Here is a 13,663-nt window from a genome sequence, read left to right on the forward strand (position 1 = left end):
TGACATATAATATAAATATAGTTTGGTAGTTTGTATTACTATTTGATATTATGTAATCAACTGCATTTTAATATGTATGATTCAAAATCTGGTTGTAGAAATGAATACATGTTTTTTATATAGTACTTATTTTGGTTGCCGACGTTCATATTTAAATATAGATAGAATTATCCACAATTCGGTGAGGACCAATAATATTGAATCACGACGTTCACGATTTTTTTGAGCTGTTAAAGCATTACTTTTCCACGTGTGGTCAGTATTAGAAAAACCACTAGTGAGTGAGAGTATATGATACCAGCATTACATGATGAAACTTTCCTTATTAACTATAAATAAAGTATTTTGCTTTGTGTGTTATTTTTTCTGCCTACTGAAAAATCTAGATTTTTATAATTACAAATGTGACCAAGATGAAAAGGCATCAGGAAACAGAAATGTTATAAGTAAAGCCAATGAGAACCAACAAAATTTGAATAATTAAAGAAAACAAAAAAAGAAGAAGAGTAGAGCCCAACTTAATGGAGTAGTAGTAATGGGCCTTTCATGATAAGATGGGCCCATATAGAGGAATAAGAATGTGGACATGTAGTGGAGCAGCTGGACAGAGAGTTATCAGTCTCTCTGTGTGTCATTGTTTAAAGAGGGAAACTCAACTTTTTTAATGTCCGAAAAGTATTCAAACAAGGCTGAAAAACGCTGACGCATTTGTCAGAAACCTGACAACTGCCTTTAAATCTCTTCACACTCGCCTCTTCGTCTTTCCTCTGTTTTTCTTTTACTCTCTCTCTCTCTCTCTCTCTCTCTCTCTTAAACAGAAGCGAACAAAGCAAGAGGTTTTAGTATCTTTTGGTTTGTGTTAAAGCTTTTTCTTCTTGGGAGGTGGGTTTTTGCTTCTCTGTGTCGCTAGTTTCAAAAGCTGTCTCCTTTTTTCTTGGAATTGAATAAAGCTTCCCTAGAAAACAAAGTTTTAAAACCAATTTTTGTTATGAAGATGCAGAGCCCTAAAATGGAGCAGGAGGAGGTTGAGGTGGAGAGGATGGGGAAGAAGTGGCCGTGGATGAAGGCGGCGCAGTTAATGGAGTTTCGGATGCAAACTTTGGTGTATAGATACATAGAGGCTGGTCTTCGTGTGCCTCATCATCTTGTGGTGCCTATTTGGAACAGCCTTGCTCTCTCTTCCTCCTCCAATTACAACTATCACTCTTCTTCTCGTAAATATCTTGAAATTCTTAGCAGTATTTGCATGATTTTTGAGCTAGGAGATAAGAAAGAACTTAATTTAGAAGATTTTTTACATACACTTACTATAGTAAGTCTTGGACCTTAGAATCTAGAGAAGTTATTGTTCTAATTTTGAGGTATTCATGTGGAGTAGCTTGATGGGTTATGCTTATTTAACTTCCTGAAACATGATTTTGGCTCTTGGGTTTTGATTTGGATGAGTTAAAAGATTCACATACACAACGTCTTTGGTTACCTATGAGTTAATCTATTAGAGTTTATGTTCCCGTTTTAACAGTTGATTGTCTGAATTTGATTTTGTGATTATTGGGGATTGTGTTGCAGTGTTGAGTAATAAGGGAGTAAACCATATCGACACGGTGGAACCTGAACCCACAAGGTGCAGGAGAACAGATGGGAAGAAATGGCGGTGTAGGAACAGGGTCCTTCTATATGAGAAGTACTGTGAACGGCACATGCATAGAGGCCGTAAACGTTCAAGAAAGCTTGTGGAATCTTCTTATGAGGTTGCTTCGTCGTCAACCAAACACGACAACACTTGTGGTTTGGACAGGAATAACGATAGTCAGAGTGTTCTTCGTGGGACAATCTCGGGTTCTAGTAATGCGCAGGTAGTTACCATTGCTTCATTGCCTAGTGCCAGAGCTTGTGATGATGTCATTCGTCCGTCTTTAGTGATATCTGAATCCACAAACAAAAGTGTGAGTTACTGCGACAGGAGCAGAAGGAATATGGAGATAAGTTGTGATGACTTTATCAGTACAAAAGAGTCGAGTTTGTGTGTAAGAGTTGTTCCTCTTCAAGGTATTATGATACCAGACTCACAACAGAAAAATATCTTTAGAATTCATTTCTTCACTGTTCCTTGGATTGACCAGGTTCCATTGTTCCATTACCAGGTGATGAGAACTTACCTTCTGTTCAAAAGTTCTTCCCCGAGGTATCTGATAATTCCTTAGAAGCTGCAAAGTTCTCAAGTAACCGGAAGAATGATATCATTGCAAGAAGCAGAGAATGGAAGAATATGAATGTTGTTAATGGTGGCTTGTTTTCTAGTATCCACTTTTCTCCAGATACTGTTCTTCAAGGTAACACCTTTGATACCTCAGCTTATCGTCATTTGTAGGGATTTTTATGAGTGAGCTTTTTGGTCTTATATCTTGTTTCTTTGTTGTAGAACGTGGTGTGTTTCGTTTACAAAGAGTTGATACAGATAATGAACCAGGAAGGTGCCGAAGAACAGATGGGAAGAAGTGGAGATGCAGCAAAGATGCTTTGTCTGGTCAGAAATACTGCGATAAGCACATGCATAGAGGTATCAAGAAGAAGCATCCAGTGGATACTACTAACTTACATGAGCGTAGCGGTTTTAGTCCGTTAACTGTGAAATCAGCTGCTAGATCTGTGTCTTGCAAAGATGGAGATGACCAGAAGCTTTCTGTTTCAGTCATGGGAATTCCACTGCCCCGAGTTTCTGATGAGAAGAGCAGTTGTAGTTACAGTACCGACACTACCATTACTGACACAGCTTTAAGGGGTGAAGAAGACGATGAGGAGTACTTGTCTTTGTTTTCGTCAGGTGTTTAGAAACATAGAAATGTTGTCGAGGTTCAAATGTTTTGATGTTTTGAGTTTCTATCTATGGATCTTTCTGTTGTTAGAAGAAGTCAAATCACAAAAAAATATCGAGACACGAATTTTAGCTAGATTATATTGTGCTGAAATGAGACAATATATCACATGGAATGTGCTTTCGCTGAACTTCTAAGACATTCTTCTCATAACATTAGGTTATACGTACATATAAGCTCCTAGTCCTATGATTGGGAGAATAGCATCAAACATCAATTGAGGCACACACACCTTTCGGATCTGCGTTCTTGACAATCCACGGATGTTGCATGATCTTCTCAAGGGAGAGCCGTTTTGAGGGATCCTTAACAAGAAGCTGCAAAAGATTTTAAACAACTATATGTTAATGCTTAATAACTATTCAAGCAAGAGAGTCGTTGTGGGTATGCTTTAGCTTGGGTGTACCTGACTGATAAGATTTTTGGCTTCTTCTGAAACATTCGGTGTAAGAGGAAAACTAAGATCAATCTTAAGAATTCTGCATAACAGTGAGTATTCATCAGGAGCGGATGTTTAAGTTTATTCTGTAATTTCCACAAAGATAAAAGCCTAATATATTCTCTTACCTCTTGAATGTATCTTTTTGACTCTCGGCTTCGAATGGAGGGTTACCGTAGAGAAACTCGTAACACAGTATGCCTAAAGTCCAGTTATCAACTGCATAATCGTGATCTCTATTTTCTACCATCTCAGGTGCCAAGTAATCTAAGGTTCCACACATTGTTTTTCTCTTATTACTTGACTGAACTGACCATCCAAAGTCAGCAATTTTCAGTCTCCCCTGCATGTATATGACGATACTAATGATGAATATCCTGAGTTCTCAACGCAAAAACTATAACCAAACACACATACCTCATGATCGAGCAACAAATTTTCAGGTTTGATGTCTCTGTGAATCACACATTTGCCATGACAATAGGCCAGTGCCTCACTGAGACTTGCAATGTACTTGAATCATCAAGAAAAAAAGCCATCAGTTTCACCACATGAAGCAAGTTTACACAGCGTTTGAGAAGCATTGCAACAAAATGATAATCTTCAGGCAAAATTGAGATAAAGGGAAGAGGGAGCGAAAGAGACTCACAGTGGCGGCTTGTTGTTCGGTAAGATGACCATTCTTTTTGAGCACACCATAGAGCTCACCACCATGAGCATACTCAAGAATCAAGAAAATCCGCTCATCGTCATCGAACCAACCGAAAAGACGCAAGATATTTGGGTGGCTTAGACTCGTTTGGATCTCCATTTCTCTCCTAAGCTGATGATGAATTTTATACTTCTCAATCTGCTCCTTGAATATCACTTTCAGCGCCACTATGTACTTACTCTATATCCCAAAACCGCAACCAAAACAGTTGATTCACAAAATTAGGTTTCCATAACAGTAAAAGCTCAAATTGAGTGAAATCTCGACCCTTATCTAACATTTCATTTCGAGATAATCGAAGGGAAATGAGTACCTTGGCTTCTCGGGCGAGATAGACTCTACCAAATTTGCCTTTTCCAAGTGGTCCCCCGATCTCGAAATCTGCCAGGGACCATTGCTTCTCGGTATCGCCAGCGTCAGATTCTGTCGATCTCTTACTCATTTTTCCGATCATCGTACTTTTAACGACTCAGACGACGGCGAGAGAGCAAGAGCAAGAGCAAGAGCCTGAGTTTTCAGATAAAGAGAGCGGATAGTCTAAATTTGAAATTCAAAGTCCCTGAAGAAGAAACAAACCCATCCAATACGCAGCGTTTCGTAGTTTTTCTTTATTCCGAGTCTCTCTTTTACACTAAAATGACGATATTACCCTCCAAGCTCTCTCTAAATTTCGAAACTCCCACTCCACAATCACATTACCCATCTCTTAATAATATTAATCTTCTTCTTTGAAGAGTAAAACGTTTTGATTGTTTTGTTGTTGTTTTTTTTAACTCTAAACCATATATTATAAACTACCTACCTCAAATTTACAACAGAAACAAACAATCCAAGGAGAAATTCAATTAGAGCCAAACTCTGAGTTCCAACGTTCAAGCTCTTCCCATTTGCTTTTACTCAAGCTGGGTCTGATCACTGCCATCGATTTCCGAAAATCATCATATCGTAGAGGTCTTACCTGTTACATGGACACATCTATTGATCAAACCTTATAAACTCAAAGATACTTCAAAATTGATTAGAGAGACTAAGATTTAACTAATACTTTATTTGCTTGGACGGTAAGAATATCTGCACCGAGTTCTCTGATTGGCATCATTGCAGCTTCTTCACACAATGCTTGAAGATCACTTCCTGAGTATCCTGCGTAGCATAGGGAAAGGTTATGCTTATCAGTTACTTGACTCGCACCACTAAATATATCTGCTGGTACTATTAATCTATAAAGCTTGCCTTCGGTTTCTTTGACGATTTTATCAATGTCGTCATTGGATAAAGAGTGAGGCTGGCACTTTAATTTAGTTTTAAAAAGTAGTTTTCTGACGTTTGAATCCGGCAATGGTACATATATTCTCTTCACCTAACAAAGTGATAAAATCGAAGTAAATAATCAGATACTTTCCTACGAAATGGTGGACATAAAAATTCTGATGACAATAATGTTCTTACCAATCTCCTGAGCACTGCATCATCCAACTCCTGTGGCTTGTTAGTAGCTCCTGCAAAACATAATATCCAAGTAAATTTATAGGGTTAAGGAAAAACAGAATATATGTAAACTGATCCGAGATGTTAAACAGAGTGAAGATTGGGTTTGATGTGGACTGAATTAGCAGAAATCATACCAATGACAATCACCAAATCATCAGGATTAGAAGTCACACCGTCAAACTGGATAAGGAATTCTGATTTCAACCTTCTACTTGCTTCATTCTCACTGATCGACCTTGTTGACATTATACTATCTATCTGATATATAACAAAAACAAGCATGGTTAGTTCCAATGGCTGCATCTTATTTTTAGGAAACACTTCGGTTAAAAACTTATATGGTATTGTCTAGAACTCCGGTAAGAGTGTGTTCTCTGCCTAGTTAACATACAAGACTTGGAAAGGAAAAAAGGTACATACTTCATCCATAAATATAACAGACGGTTGTCTGGATATTGCAACTTGAAACAGCGTTTTAACTAGCTTTTCAGCCTCACCCACCTGAATCAATACAGTAAAGTCAGTTTGTCTATCTGAATTGAAAAAATAATTTCAAGAAGGCTTGTTACAAAAGAACACACCCATTTTGACGTCAAAGAAGACGCTGAGACGTTGAAGAATGTTGCTTGTGACTCGGAAGCGACTGCCTTGGCAAGCATTGTTTTTCCATTTCCAGGTGGTCCAAAGAGAAGCAGACCTAAGAAAGAAGATACTTTACCAATGACGGCACTGGAGAAGATCAAGAAGAAACCAAGCTAGCAAATGTTACCTCTCGCTGGTCTTCGGAGACCAGTGAATAAATCCCTTCGTTTTGCTGGTAAAATAACCATCTCCAATAAAGCTTGTTTAGCTCCATCAAGTCCAGCTGCAATAATTCAGCATAAGTGTGTTTCCACATACTGTGTTGAAAAGGCAAAACAAGAAGAAAAGCATAACAATCCCACTCACCGACATCATCCCACTTCACAGACGGGCTTCTATCCACTATTGTTGTGTTTATCATCTCTACCAACTTATCATCATAGACATTTCCAGATTCTTTCACAGGTTTTGGGCTTGCAGCAGCATCTTTAGGGTTCTTTGCCGTTGCAATGCCACCTCTGGGAACTGGAGTCTTTTGCAATGAAGTTTTTCTATACCTTGACGCTGTAGAGGAAACTGAAGCCGAAGAAGGAGATGCTACGGTTCTCTACATAATCAAGTATACAATTAATGCCTTCACAAATTCAGTGAAACAATCAATCCTAATACAGAAACATATCACTAAAAACTACAAACTACAAAAAGAAGAGAAAGAAGCAAGACAAATACCTTATTCTCAGTTAGTAGACTCAGAAAGGCAAACATATCACAAAAAACTACAAAGTACAAAAAGAAGAGAAAGAAGCAAGACAAATACCTTATTCTCAGACACTCCAACACCTAAAATATGAGCACCATTGATGCCAGAAACAAGCAAAACAAACAAGCGTCAATGTGAATTCACTTGTGCTTCTTCATATTTCTATGTAAAAAAGTCAAAAATCAGAAATTGATCACCTGTACGCTTACCCAAAGCTTGCAATCTTTCAGATACTTGATTTTGCCAATTTGAAATCTTCTCTCGGTACGATCTCACCTTCTCCTTTTCACTACCATATCATTCAACAAAATCATCACCAAAAAAAAAAAAAAAACTCTTTTTTCACCAAAATCATATAAAGTCAAATCAAACTTATCAATACCTTGAACTAATATAGGAAGGAGAAGGAGTAGAACTAGCTTCATTCATGATCCTCTGAGCATTCCTATAATGAAGAAGAGCATCATCATGTAAACCCCACTCTTCTGCTCTAATACCTTTAGCGATTTCCTCTTTCGCTAAATCGAAGTATCCTTTAAGCTTATACGCAATTCGTTCGTTAGTAACCGGAACTCCATCGATACCATTCATGGAACCAGAAGAAGTTGATGATGATGATACACTAGAATCTTGCTTAGATTCTTCGTTGAGAATCGAGCTAAACGAATCAATTATACCTCTGAGAAAACTCATATCTAAGCAAACAATAAAATCGATCATCCTCCGAGTTTAATTAAACATATAAACATCAAGAAGACAAAATTGGTTTCACTCACCATGTTGTGCTCAGATATTGAACTCATGTCCGAGAAGAATCGAATCGAAATCAAAACCAAAACCCAGTGAATTGAATTTTGATGAAATCGTATGAACTGGGGAAACCACGAAAATACGCAAACGATGAACAAAACAGCACACGGTAAAGTCTTAACCCTCTGTGTGGGTAAGAAGGTTCGAATTCGCTTTACAAGGCCGACACTTATTTAATTAGGCCCAATTATATTTTCTCGGTGGCCCATTTCTATTTTTTTTTTTTTTTTTTCACCATCTTCTTCGTGTGGCCGCCGTTAAATGTCAAAATCTCTGTACGGTACCTTTTGTCTCTTTGTACTTTAGATATTTTCGTTGACTTTGAAGAAAGAAAAGAAATGGAGATTTTGACGAGCATAGCTATTACAGTAGCAACAACGATCTTCATCGTTTTGTCTTTCACTATCTATCTCACGATCAGAATCTTTACCGGAAAATCAAGAAACGACAAGAGATATGCTCCAGTACATGCCACGGTCTTTGATCTTCTCATCCACAGAGACGAATTATACGATTACGAGACAGAGATCGCGAGAACAAAGCCAACTTATAGGTTCTTGAGTCCAGGACAGAGCGAGATATTAACTGCTGATCCTCGGAACGTGGAGCATATTCTCAAGACAAGATTCGATAACTATAGTAAAGGACCTGCTGGTAGAGAGAATCTTGCGGATCTTTTAGGACATGGGATCTTTGCTGTTGATGGAGAGAAATGGAGACAACAGAGGAAGCTTGCGAGCTTTGAGTTCTCTACTAGAGTTTTAAGAGATTTTAGCTGCTCTGTTTTTAGGAGAAATGCATCTAAGCTTATTGGTTTTGTCTCGGGGGTTGCTCTCTCTGGAAAAGCTTTTGATGCTCAAGTAAGTTTTCGAAATAAAACCAGACTCATTATTTCCAAATTTGGAAACTCAAAAGGATATTTTGTTATGTTTGGTTTTGAGGGTAGGACATGTTGATGAGATGTACATTGGACTCCATCTTTAAAGTTGGGTTTGGTGTGGAGTTAAAATGTTTGGATGGGTTTAGCAAAAAAGGGGAAGAGTTTATGGAGGCTTTTGATGAAGGTAACGTTGCTACTAGTTCCAGATACATAGATCCACTTTGGAAGCTGAAATGGTTTCTCAACATTGGATCACAATCTAAACTCAAGAAGAGCATTGCTACTATAGATAAATTTGTCTATAGTCTAATCACCACAAAAAGGAAAGAGCTTGCTGAGGAACAGAACACTGTGAGTTCTCTTGAGTTTATCCTCTTAAAGATTGCATTTACTGGTGTTAAACCTTTTGGAAAATGTTTTGCTTGTCTTTAGGTTGTTAGAGAGGACATACTATCGAGATTTCTAGTGGAGAGTGAGAAAGATCCGGAGAACATGAATGATAAGTACCTGAGAGATATAATTCTGAACTTTATGATTGCTGGTAAGGACACAACTGCTGCATCACTCTCTTGGTTCTTGTACATGCTCTGCAAAAACCCACTTGTTCAGGAGAAAATCGTACAAGAAATCAGAGATGTGACATCAAGTCACGAGAAAACAACCGACGTAAATGGTTTCATTGAAAGTATTAACGAAGAGGCTCTTGATCAGATGCAGTACCTCCATGCAGCCTTGTCTGAGACCTTGAGGCTTTACCCTCCTGTGCCTGTGGTAAAATAACCAGTCTTTAAGAGATTCTTCTGTGATTGAACATTTTAATATTTTTCTTAATCTTTGTTGGTCCTTCCAAAGGACACGAGATATGCAGAAAATGATGACGTTCTTCCAGATGGACATAGAGTGAGCAAAGGGGATAATATCTACTACATAGCCTATGCAATGGGTAGGATGACTTACATTTGGGGACAAGATGCTGAGGAATTCAAGCCAGAGAGATGGCTTAAGGACGGCGTGTTCCAACCCGAATCACCATTCAAATTTATAAGCTTTCATGTTTGTACACTCTCTTGCAAACAAGCTACGTAGATAAGAGTAAGAAATTATTTTCTAATAACACCTGAGTGATGTTTTCTTTCTTTGACTATGTATGTAGGCTGGTCCAAGAATCTGTCTTGGCAAAGATTTCGCATACCGGCAAATGAAGATAGTAGCAATGGCACTTCTTCACTTCTTTCGCTTCAAAATGGCTGATGAGAAGAGCAATGTGTGTTACAAGACAATGCTTACACTTCATGTTGAAGGAGGACTCCATCTATGCGCAATTCCGAGGACAAGCACTTGAACACTGGCAAGAACACCTCTAAAAAACTTTTTCATATCAATACTATATTGTAGTATACTCAATTAAAACAAAGCACTTTTTTTTTCCCATATCTTCTGTTGTCCTTTGTATAATCTGATAACGTGCTACTAAAGAAAGTTGAGGCCTAAAGTCATATTGTGCGACTTTTGCATCCACGATCACTTCCAAATTTATACAAACAAAGACAATACATGAGAGAACATCAAAACGACAGAATCGGTTACACTCACCCCGATTTGCTTGAATGTCGAATTCATGTCCGAGAGAAATCAAAATCAAATAAAAATTCCCAGTGATTAAAAGTTGATGAAACCAGAGGAACTGGAAACGATGTTATACACACGGACCCTCTGAGTAAAAGAGAGGGTTCAGAATTTTTCCTTGAGGCTTGAAAAATCCGTCTTGACTTTTGTGATTGTTGAATCGTCGACAAATGACTTCGCAGCGGGAAGATTGAAAAAATCAGACAAGAAGAAAAAAAAAAACTTCGAAGCCAAAAAAGTGAATCAATGGAGATTTTGACGAGCATGGCGATTATAGTAGTAACAACGATCTTCATCGTTCTGTCTTTCGCACTCTATCTCACGATCAGAATCTTCACCGGGAAATCCAGAAACGACAAGAGGTATACTCCAGTACACGCCACAATCTTTGATCTTTTCTTCCATAGCGACAAATTATACGATTACGAGACAGAGATCGCGAGGATAAAGCCTACTTACAGGTTCTTGAGTCCAGGACAGAGCGAGATATTTACTGCAGATCCTCGGAACGTGGAGCATATTCTCAAGACAAGATTCGATAACTATAGTAAAGGACCCGTTGGTAGAGAGAATCTTGCGGATCTTTTGGGACATGGAATCTTTGCTGTTGATGGAGAGAAATGGAAACAACAGAGGAAGCTCGTGAGCTTTGAGTTCTCTACTAGAGTTTTAAGAAATTTTAGCTACTCTGTTTTTCGGACAAGTGCTTCAAAGCTTGTTAGTTTTGTTTCGGAGTTTGCTCTCTCTGGAAAACCTTTTGATGCTCAGGTACGTTTCAAAACAAACCAGACTCATTGTTTCCAAGTTTGGTAACTCAAAAGGATACTTTCTTGTTTTGTTTTTGAGCTAGGATATGTTGATGAGATGTACAATAGACTCGATCTTTAATGTTGGGTTCGGTGTGGAGTTAAGATGTCTAGATGGGTTTAGCGAAGAAGGGGAAGAGTTCATGAAGGCTTTTGATGAAGGCAACGTTGCAACTAGTTCCAGGTTCACCGACCCGCTTTGGAAGCTGAAATGTTTTCTTAACATTGGATCAGAGTCTAGACTCAAGAAGAGCATTGCTACTATAGACAAGTTTGTCTATAGTCTCATTACCACTAAAAGGAAAGAGCTTTCCAAGGAACATGACACTGTGAGTTCTCTAAAGTTTATCCTGTTAACGATTGCATTTACTGTTGGTTATACCTTTTGAAAAATGTTTTGCTTGTCCTTAGTCTGTTAGAGAGGACATGCTATCGAAATTTCTTCTCGAGAGTGAGAAAGATCCGGAGAACATGAATGATAAGTACCTGAGGGATATCATTTTGAATTTCATGGTTGCTGGTAAGGACACAACCGCTGCATCTCTCTCTTGGTTCTTGTACATGCTCTGCAAAAACCCACTTGTTCAGGAGAAAATCGTACAAGAAATCAGAGATAACAACTGATGTAAATGGTTTCATTGGAAGTGTAACCGAAGAGACTCTTGCTCAGATGCAGTATCTCCATGCGGCCTTGTCTGAGACTCTGAGGCTTTACCCTCCTGTGCCTGAGGTAAAATAACCAGCGCTTAAAGGATTCTTCTGTGGCCTGAACATTTTAGGAGCTAATAATGTGGATTTTTTTTTTATCTTTCTTGGTCCTTCCAAAGGACATGAGGTGTGCAGGAAATGATGACGTTCTTCCAGATGGACATAGAGTGAGCAAAGGGGATAATGTCTACTACATAGCCTATGCAATGGGTAGGATGACTTACATTTGGGGTCAAGATGCTGAGGAATTCAAGCCAGAGAGATGGCTCAAGGACGGCGTATTCCAAACCGAATTACCATTCAAATTCATAAGTTTTCATGTTTGTACACTCTCTTGCTGACAATCTAGGTAGTTAAGAGTAAGGCATCCGTATCTAATACATAAGTTGTTTTCTTTCTTTGACTGCGTATGCAGGCTGGTCCAAGAATCTGCCCAGGCAAGGATTTTGCATATCGGCAAATGAAGATAGTATCAATGGCACTTCTTCACTTCTTTCGCTTCAAAATGGCTGATGAGAACAGCAAGGTGTGTTACAAGAGGATGCTTACACTTCATGTCGATGGAGGACTCCATCTCTGTGCAATCCCGAGGACAAGCACTTGACTCAACCAGAACACTTTCCATACTTTTATAGTGCCACCATGAGTTTTGGTCAAATATTCTCAATAAAGGTGGAACAAGACACCAATGAATTTCCTTGTACTAAATAATCTGCTTTTATAGATCTTTGGATGACTCAACTATCATATTAGAATCTGATGAACAAGACACAATATTGTATTATTTTACAGCCACCTCGTACAAAAAAAACAGCAGATAAGTCGCACTACAAAAAAGACTTCATTCATGGCCCATCTTATTGCATGACAACGGCAGGAATGGGAACACCTGGTCTTGCGATCCATCCCTTGCGAGATCTGTAAGCATCGATGGCCTCTAATCGCAGCCTCTCCTGGGAAGCACTTAGAGTAGACTTTCTTGCCTGCCAAATGAACATACATATATAATAATTTGAAACAATAGCACAACCGAGTTTTTCTTACAGTTAGAAACAATAGCGAGACTACATACCTTTGGAACCACAGCCAACTTAGGTGGAGCTTGCACAACATCACCAAATCTTATCTGTTCATGCTTGGGGAAGTTTTCACGGAGGGTATCTTCAGTCTTTCCTTGATTCTTCTTTTGCTTCTTGGCCTCCCAATACCTGCATTCAAGTAGGACATTTCCATCTAGTCATTAAACTTAAACACATAGCCAAGAAAGATTTGGCCATTAAGAGAAATGAATAATGCTTACTTCTTCTTGCGCTCTTTCCTTTTAGACCGACCATCCAACTCCGCAAGTTCATTTTCGAAACGAAGATCCGTCATTTGATTTCTCTTTCTCTTTTTCTTCTTCCTCTCCAAAACACTATCATCTCCCTCACTCTCCTGATCAGACAAGGTTGTGTATCCCTCAGCTTTTTGATTATACAATTATCCATCACATTCTCATTCCCTCAACATGAATCAATTCATATCAGAATACTGAGAATAATGAGAAAACACCATTCAAAATTACAAAACCAAAAGTTAGAAAACTATACCGTTGCAGTAACATCTACTTGGGATTTCTTAATCTTCTCCTTCTTCTCTACGACTTGTTTAGTAGAATCTGAAGGAAGAACATAACAAAACAAACAGTCACAGAGGAGAAATCACAACAACAACAACAACACACAAAATCGACTCTAATCGTTATAATATACCGTGAGGAGACGGAGAAGTGTAGTTCATGAGAATACGGAGCTTAGAAGGAACATCATCTTGCTTCGAACGATCAGGCGGCGGCGGAAGTCTCGCCGGTCCGCCGTGAGCAGCTAGGTAATTTTTCTCTCTCCTCTTTTTTCCTTTCCCTCCCATCTCTCTCTCTATTCTAGAGGGCAGCAATACCCAAACTTGTTTTCTTAAAGCTCCCAGGAAACTCAGCC

The 13,663-nt window shown here is 38.7% G+C and overlaps 5 protein-coding genes and 1 pseudogene across 11 annotated transcripts; 3 read left to right on the forward strand and 3 right to left on the reverse strand.

Annotated features, from left to right (window-relative positions):
* The first annotated feature begins 538 nt into the window (after positions 1 to 538).
* On the forward strand, positions 539 to 3,013 carry LOC9318082 (growth-regulating factor 9). Of its 3 annotated transcripts, none has more exons than XM_021029929.1 (5): positions 542 to 882; positions 995 to 1,214; positions 1,570 to 2,049; positions 2,145 to 2,333; positions 2,423 to 2,951. In XM_021029929.1, the coding sequence occupies exons 2-5, from the start codon at positions 995 to 997 to the stop codon at positions 2,830 to 2,832; spliced, it is 1,299 nt and encodes a 432-aa protein (XP_020885588.1). In that variant the 5' UTR covers positions 542 to 882; the 3' UTR covers positions 2,833 to 2,951. The 3 variants fall into 3 exon arrangements, with proteins under 3 accessions (XP_002880181.1, XP_020885588.1, XP_020885587.1); XM_021029928.1 differs by having other exon boundaries at positions 543 to 882; positions 1,001 to 1,214; XM_002880135.2 differs by having other exon boundaries at positions 539 to 1,214; positions 2,423 to 3,013.
* LOC9316249 (serine/threonine-protein kinase Aurora-3) lies at positions 2,933 to 4,630 on the reverse strand. The gene is made up of 6 exons (XM_002881970.2): positions 4,341 to 4,630; positions 3,965 to 4,207; positions 3,733 to 3,828; positions 3,444 to 3,658; positions 3,283 to 3,355; positions 2,933 to 3,193 (listed from the first exon to the last, which is right to left on the reverse strand). The coding sequence occupies exons 1-6, from the start codon at positions 4,479 to 4,481 to the stop codon at positions 3,083 to 3,085; spliced, it is 879 nt and encodes a 292-aa protein (XP_002882016.2). The 5' UTR covers positions 4,482 to 4,630; the 3' UTR covers positions 2,933 to 3,082.
* A 65-nt stretch (positions 4,631 to 4,695) lies between these two features.
* On the reverse strand, positions 4,696 to 7,784 carry LOC9318083 (spastin). 4 transcript variants are annotated; one of them, XM_021029926.1, is made up of 13 exons: positions 7,637 to 7,784; positions 7,243 to 7,555; positions 7,070 to 7,149; positions 6,918 to 6,940; positions 6,467 to 6,707; positions 6,288 to 6,383; positions 6,100 to 6,215; positions 5,939 to 6,019; positions 5,653 to 5,776; positions 5,477 to 5,526; positions 5,261 to 5,387; positions 5,073 to 5,170; positions 4,696 to 4,985 (listed from the first exon to the last, which is right to left on the reverse strand). In XM_021029926.1, exons 2-13 carry the CDS (start codon positions 7,551 to 7,553, stop codon positions 4,869 to 4,871), a joined length of 1,464 nt encoding a protein of 487 aa, XP_020885585.1. In that variant the 5' UTR covers positions 7,554 to 7,555; positions 7,637 to 7,784; the 3' UTR covers positions 4,696 to 4,868. The 4 variants fall into 4 exon arrangements, with proteins under 4 accessions (XP_020885585.1, XP_002882017.1, XP_020885586.1 ...); XM_002881971.2 differs by having other exon boundaries at positions 7,058 to 7,149; positions 7,637 to 7,783; XM_021029927.1 differs by having other exon boundaries at positions 7,058 to 7,149; positions 7,243 to 7,305; positions 7,637 to 7,779.
* Positions 7,785 to 7,954: 170 nt separating this feature from the next.
* On the forward strand, positions 7,955 to 10,066 carry LOC9318084 (cytochrome P450 704C1). The gene is made up of 5 exons (XM_002880136.2): positions 7,955 to 8,530; positions 8,617 to 8,901; positions 8,983 to 9,321; positions 9,403 to 9,603; positions 9,704 to 10,066. Exons 1-5 carry the CDS (start codon positions 8,009 to 8,011, stop codon positions 9,890 to 9,892), a joined length of 1,536 nt encoding a protein of 511 aa, XP_002880182.1. The 5' UTR covers positions 7,955 to 8,008; the 3' UTR covers positions 9,893 to 10,066.
* A 262-nt stretch (positions 10,067 to 10,328) lies between these two features.
* On the forward strand, positions 10,329 to 12,471 carry LOC9316250 (annotated as a pseudogene). The gene is made up of 5 exons (XR_002332911.1): positions 10,329 to 10,944; positions 11,027 to 11,311; positions 11,394 to 11,712; positions 11,810 to 12,010; positions 12,106 to 12,471. The product of XR_002332911.1 is annotated as a cytochrome P450 704C1 (transcript).
* LOC9316251 (protein PXR1) lies at positions 12,418 to 13,615 on the reverse strand. Its single transcript, XM_002881972.2, has 5 exons — positions 13,442 to 13,615; positions 13,280 to 13,347; positions 12,991 to 13,124; positions 12,763 to 12,898; positions 12,418 to 12,673 (listed from the first exon to the last, which is right to left on the reverse strand). The coding sequence occupies exons 1-5, from the start codon at positions 13,593 to 13,595 to the stop codon at positions 12,548 to 12,550; spliced, it is 618 nt and encodes a 205-aa protein (XP_002882018.1). The 5' UTR covers positions 13,596 to 13,615; the 3' UTR covers positions 12,418 to 12,547.
* Positions 13,616 to 13,663: the final 48 nt, after the last annotated feature.

The sequence above is a fragment of the Arabidopsis lyrata genome, assembly GCF_000004255.2.
Source record: "Arabidopsis lyrata subsp. lyrata unplaced genomic scaffold ARALYscaffold_4, whole genome shotgun sequence".
Taxonomy (NCBI): Eukaryota; Viridiplantae; Streptophyta; class Magnoliopsida; order Brassicales; family Brassicaceae; genus Arabidopsis; species Arabidopsis lyrata.

Bases quoted from the DNA above. Each gene is read 5' to 3' on its own strand.
- LOC9318082 (XM_002880135.2), top strand. From the start codon at position 989: ATGAAGATGCAGAGCCCTAAAATGGAGCAGGAGGAGGTTGAGGTGGAG. The intron at 2,050-2,144 runs GTATTATGATAC...TTCCATTACCAG, and splicing joins AAGAGTTGTTCCTCTTCAAG to GTGATGAGAACTTACCTTCT. The intron at 2,334-2,422 runs GTAACACCTTTG...TCTTTGTTGTAG, and splicing joins TCCAGATACTGTTCTTCAAG to AACGTGGTGTGTTTCGTTTA.
- LOC9316249 (XM_002881970.2), bottom strand. From the start codon at position 4,481: ATGATCGGAAAAATGAGTAAGAGATCGACAGAATCTGACGCTGGCGAT. The intron at 3,829-3,964 runs GTGAGTCTCTTT...TGATGATTCAAG, and splicing joins CCGAACAACAAGCCGCCACT to TACATTGCAAGTCTCAGTGA. The intron at 3,194-3,282 runs GTACACCCAAGC...AATCTTTTGCAG, and splicing joins CCAAAAATCTTATCAGTCAG to CTTCTTGTTAAGGATCCCTC.
- LOC9318083 (XM_021029925.1), bottom strand. From the start codon at position 7,580: ATGATCGATTTTATTGTTTGCTTAGATATGAGTTTTCTCAGAGGTATA. The intron at 6,708-6,917 runs GTATTTGTCTTG...TTGATTATGTAG, and splicing joins TTGGAGTGTCTGAGAATAAG to AGAACCGTAGCATCTCCTTC. The intron at 4,986-5,072 runs GTATTAGTTAAA...TCCATGTAACAG, and splicing joins TTACCGTCCAAGCAAATAAA to GTAAGACCTCTACGATATGA.
- LOC9318084 (XM_002880136.2), top strand. From the start codon at position 8,009: ATGGAGATTTTGACGAGCATAGCTATTACAGTAGCAACAACGATCTTC. The intron at 9,322-9,402 runs GTAAAATAACCA...GTCCTTCCAAAG, and splicing joins TTTACCCTCCTGTGCCTGTG to GACACGAGATATGCAGAAAA. The intron at 9,604-9,703 runs GTTTGTACACTC...CTATGTATGTAG, and splicing joins TCAAATTTATAAGCTTTCAT to GCTGGTCCAAGAATCTGTCT.
- LOC9316251 (XM_002881972.2), bottom strand. From the start codon at position 13,595: ATGGGAGGGAAAGGAAAAAAGAGGAGAGAGAAAAATTACCTAGCTGCT. The intron at 13,348-13,441 runs GTATATTATAAC...TTCTTCCTTCAG, and splicing joins CACTTCTCCGTCTCCTCACG to ATTCTACTAAACAAGTCGTA. The intron at 12,674-12,762 runs GTATGTAGTCTC...TTCATTTGGCAG, and splicing joins AGTTGGCTGTGGTTCCAAAG to GCAAGAAAGTCTACTCTAAG.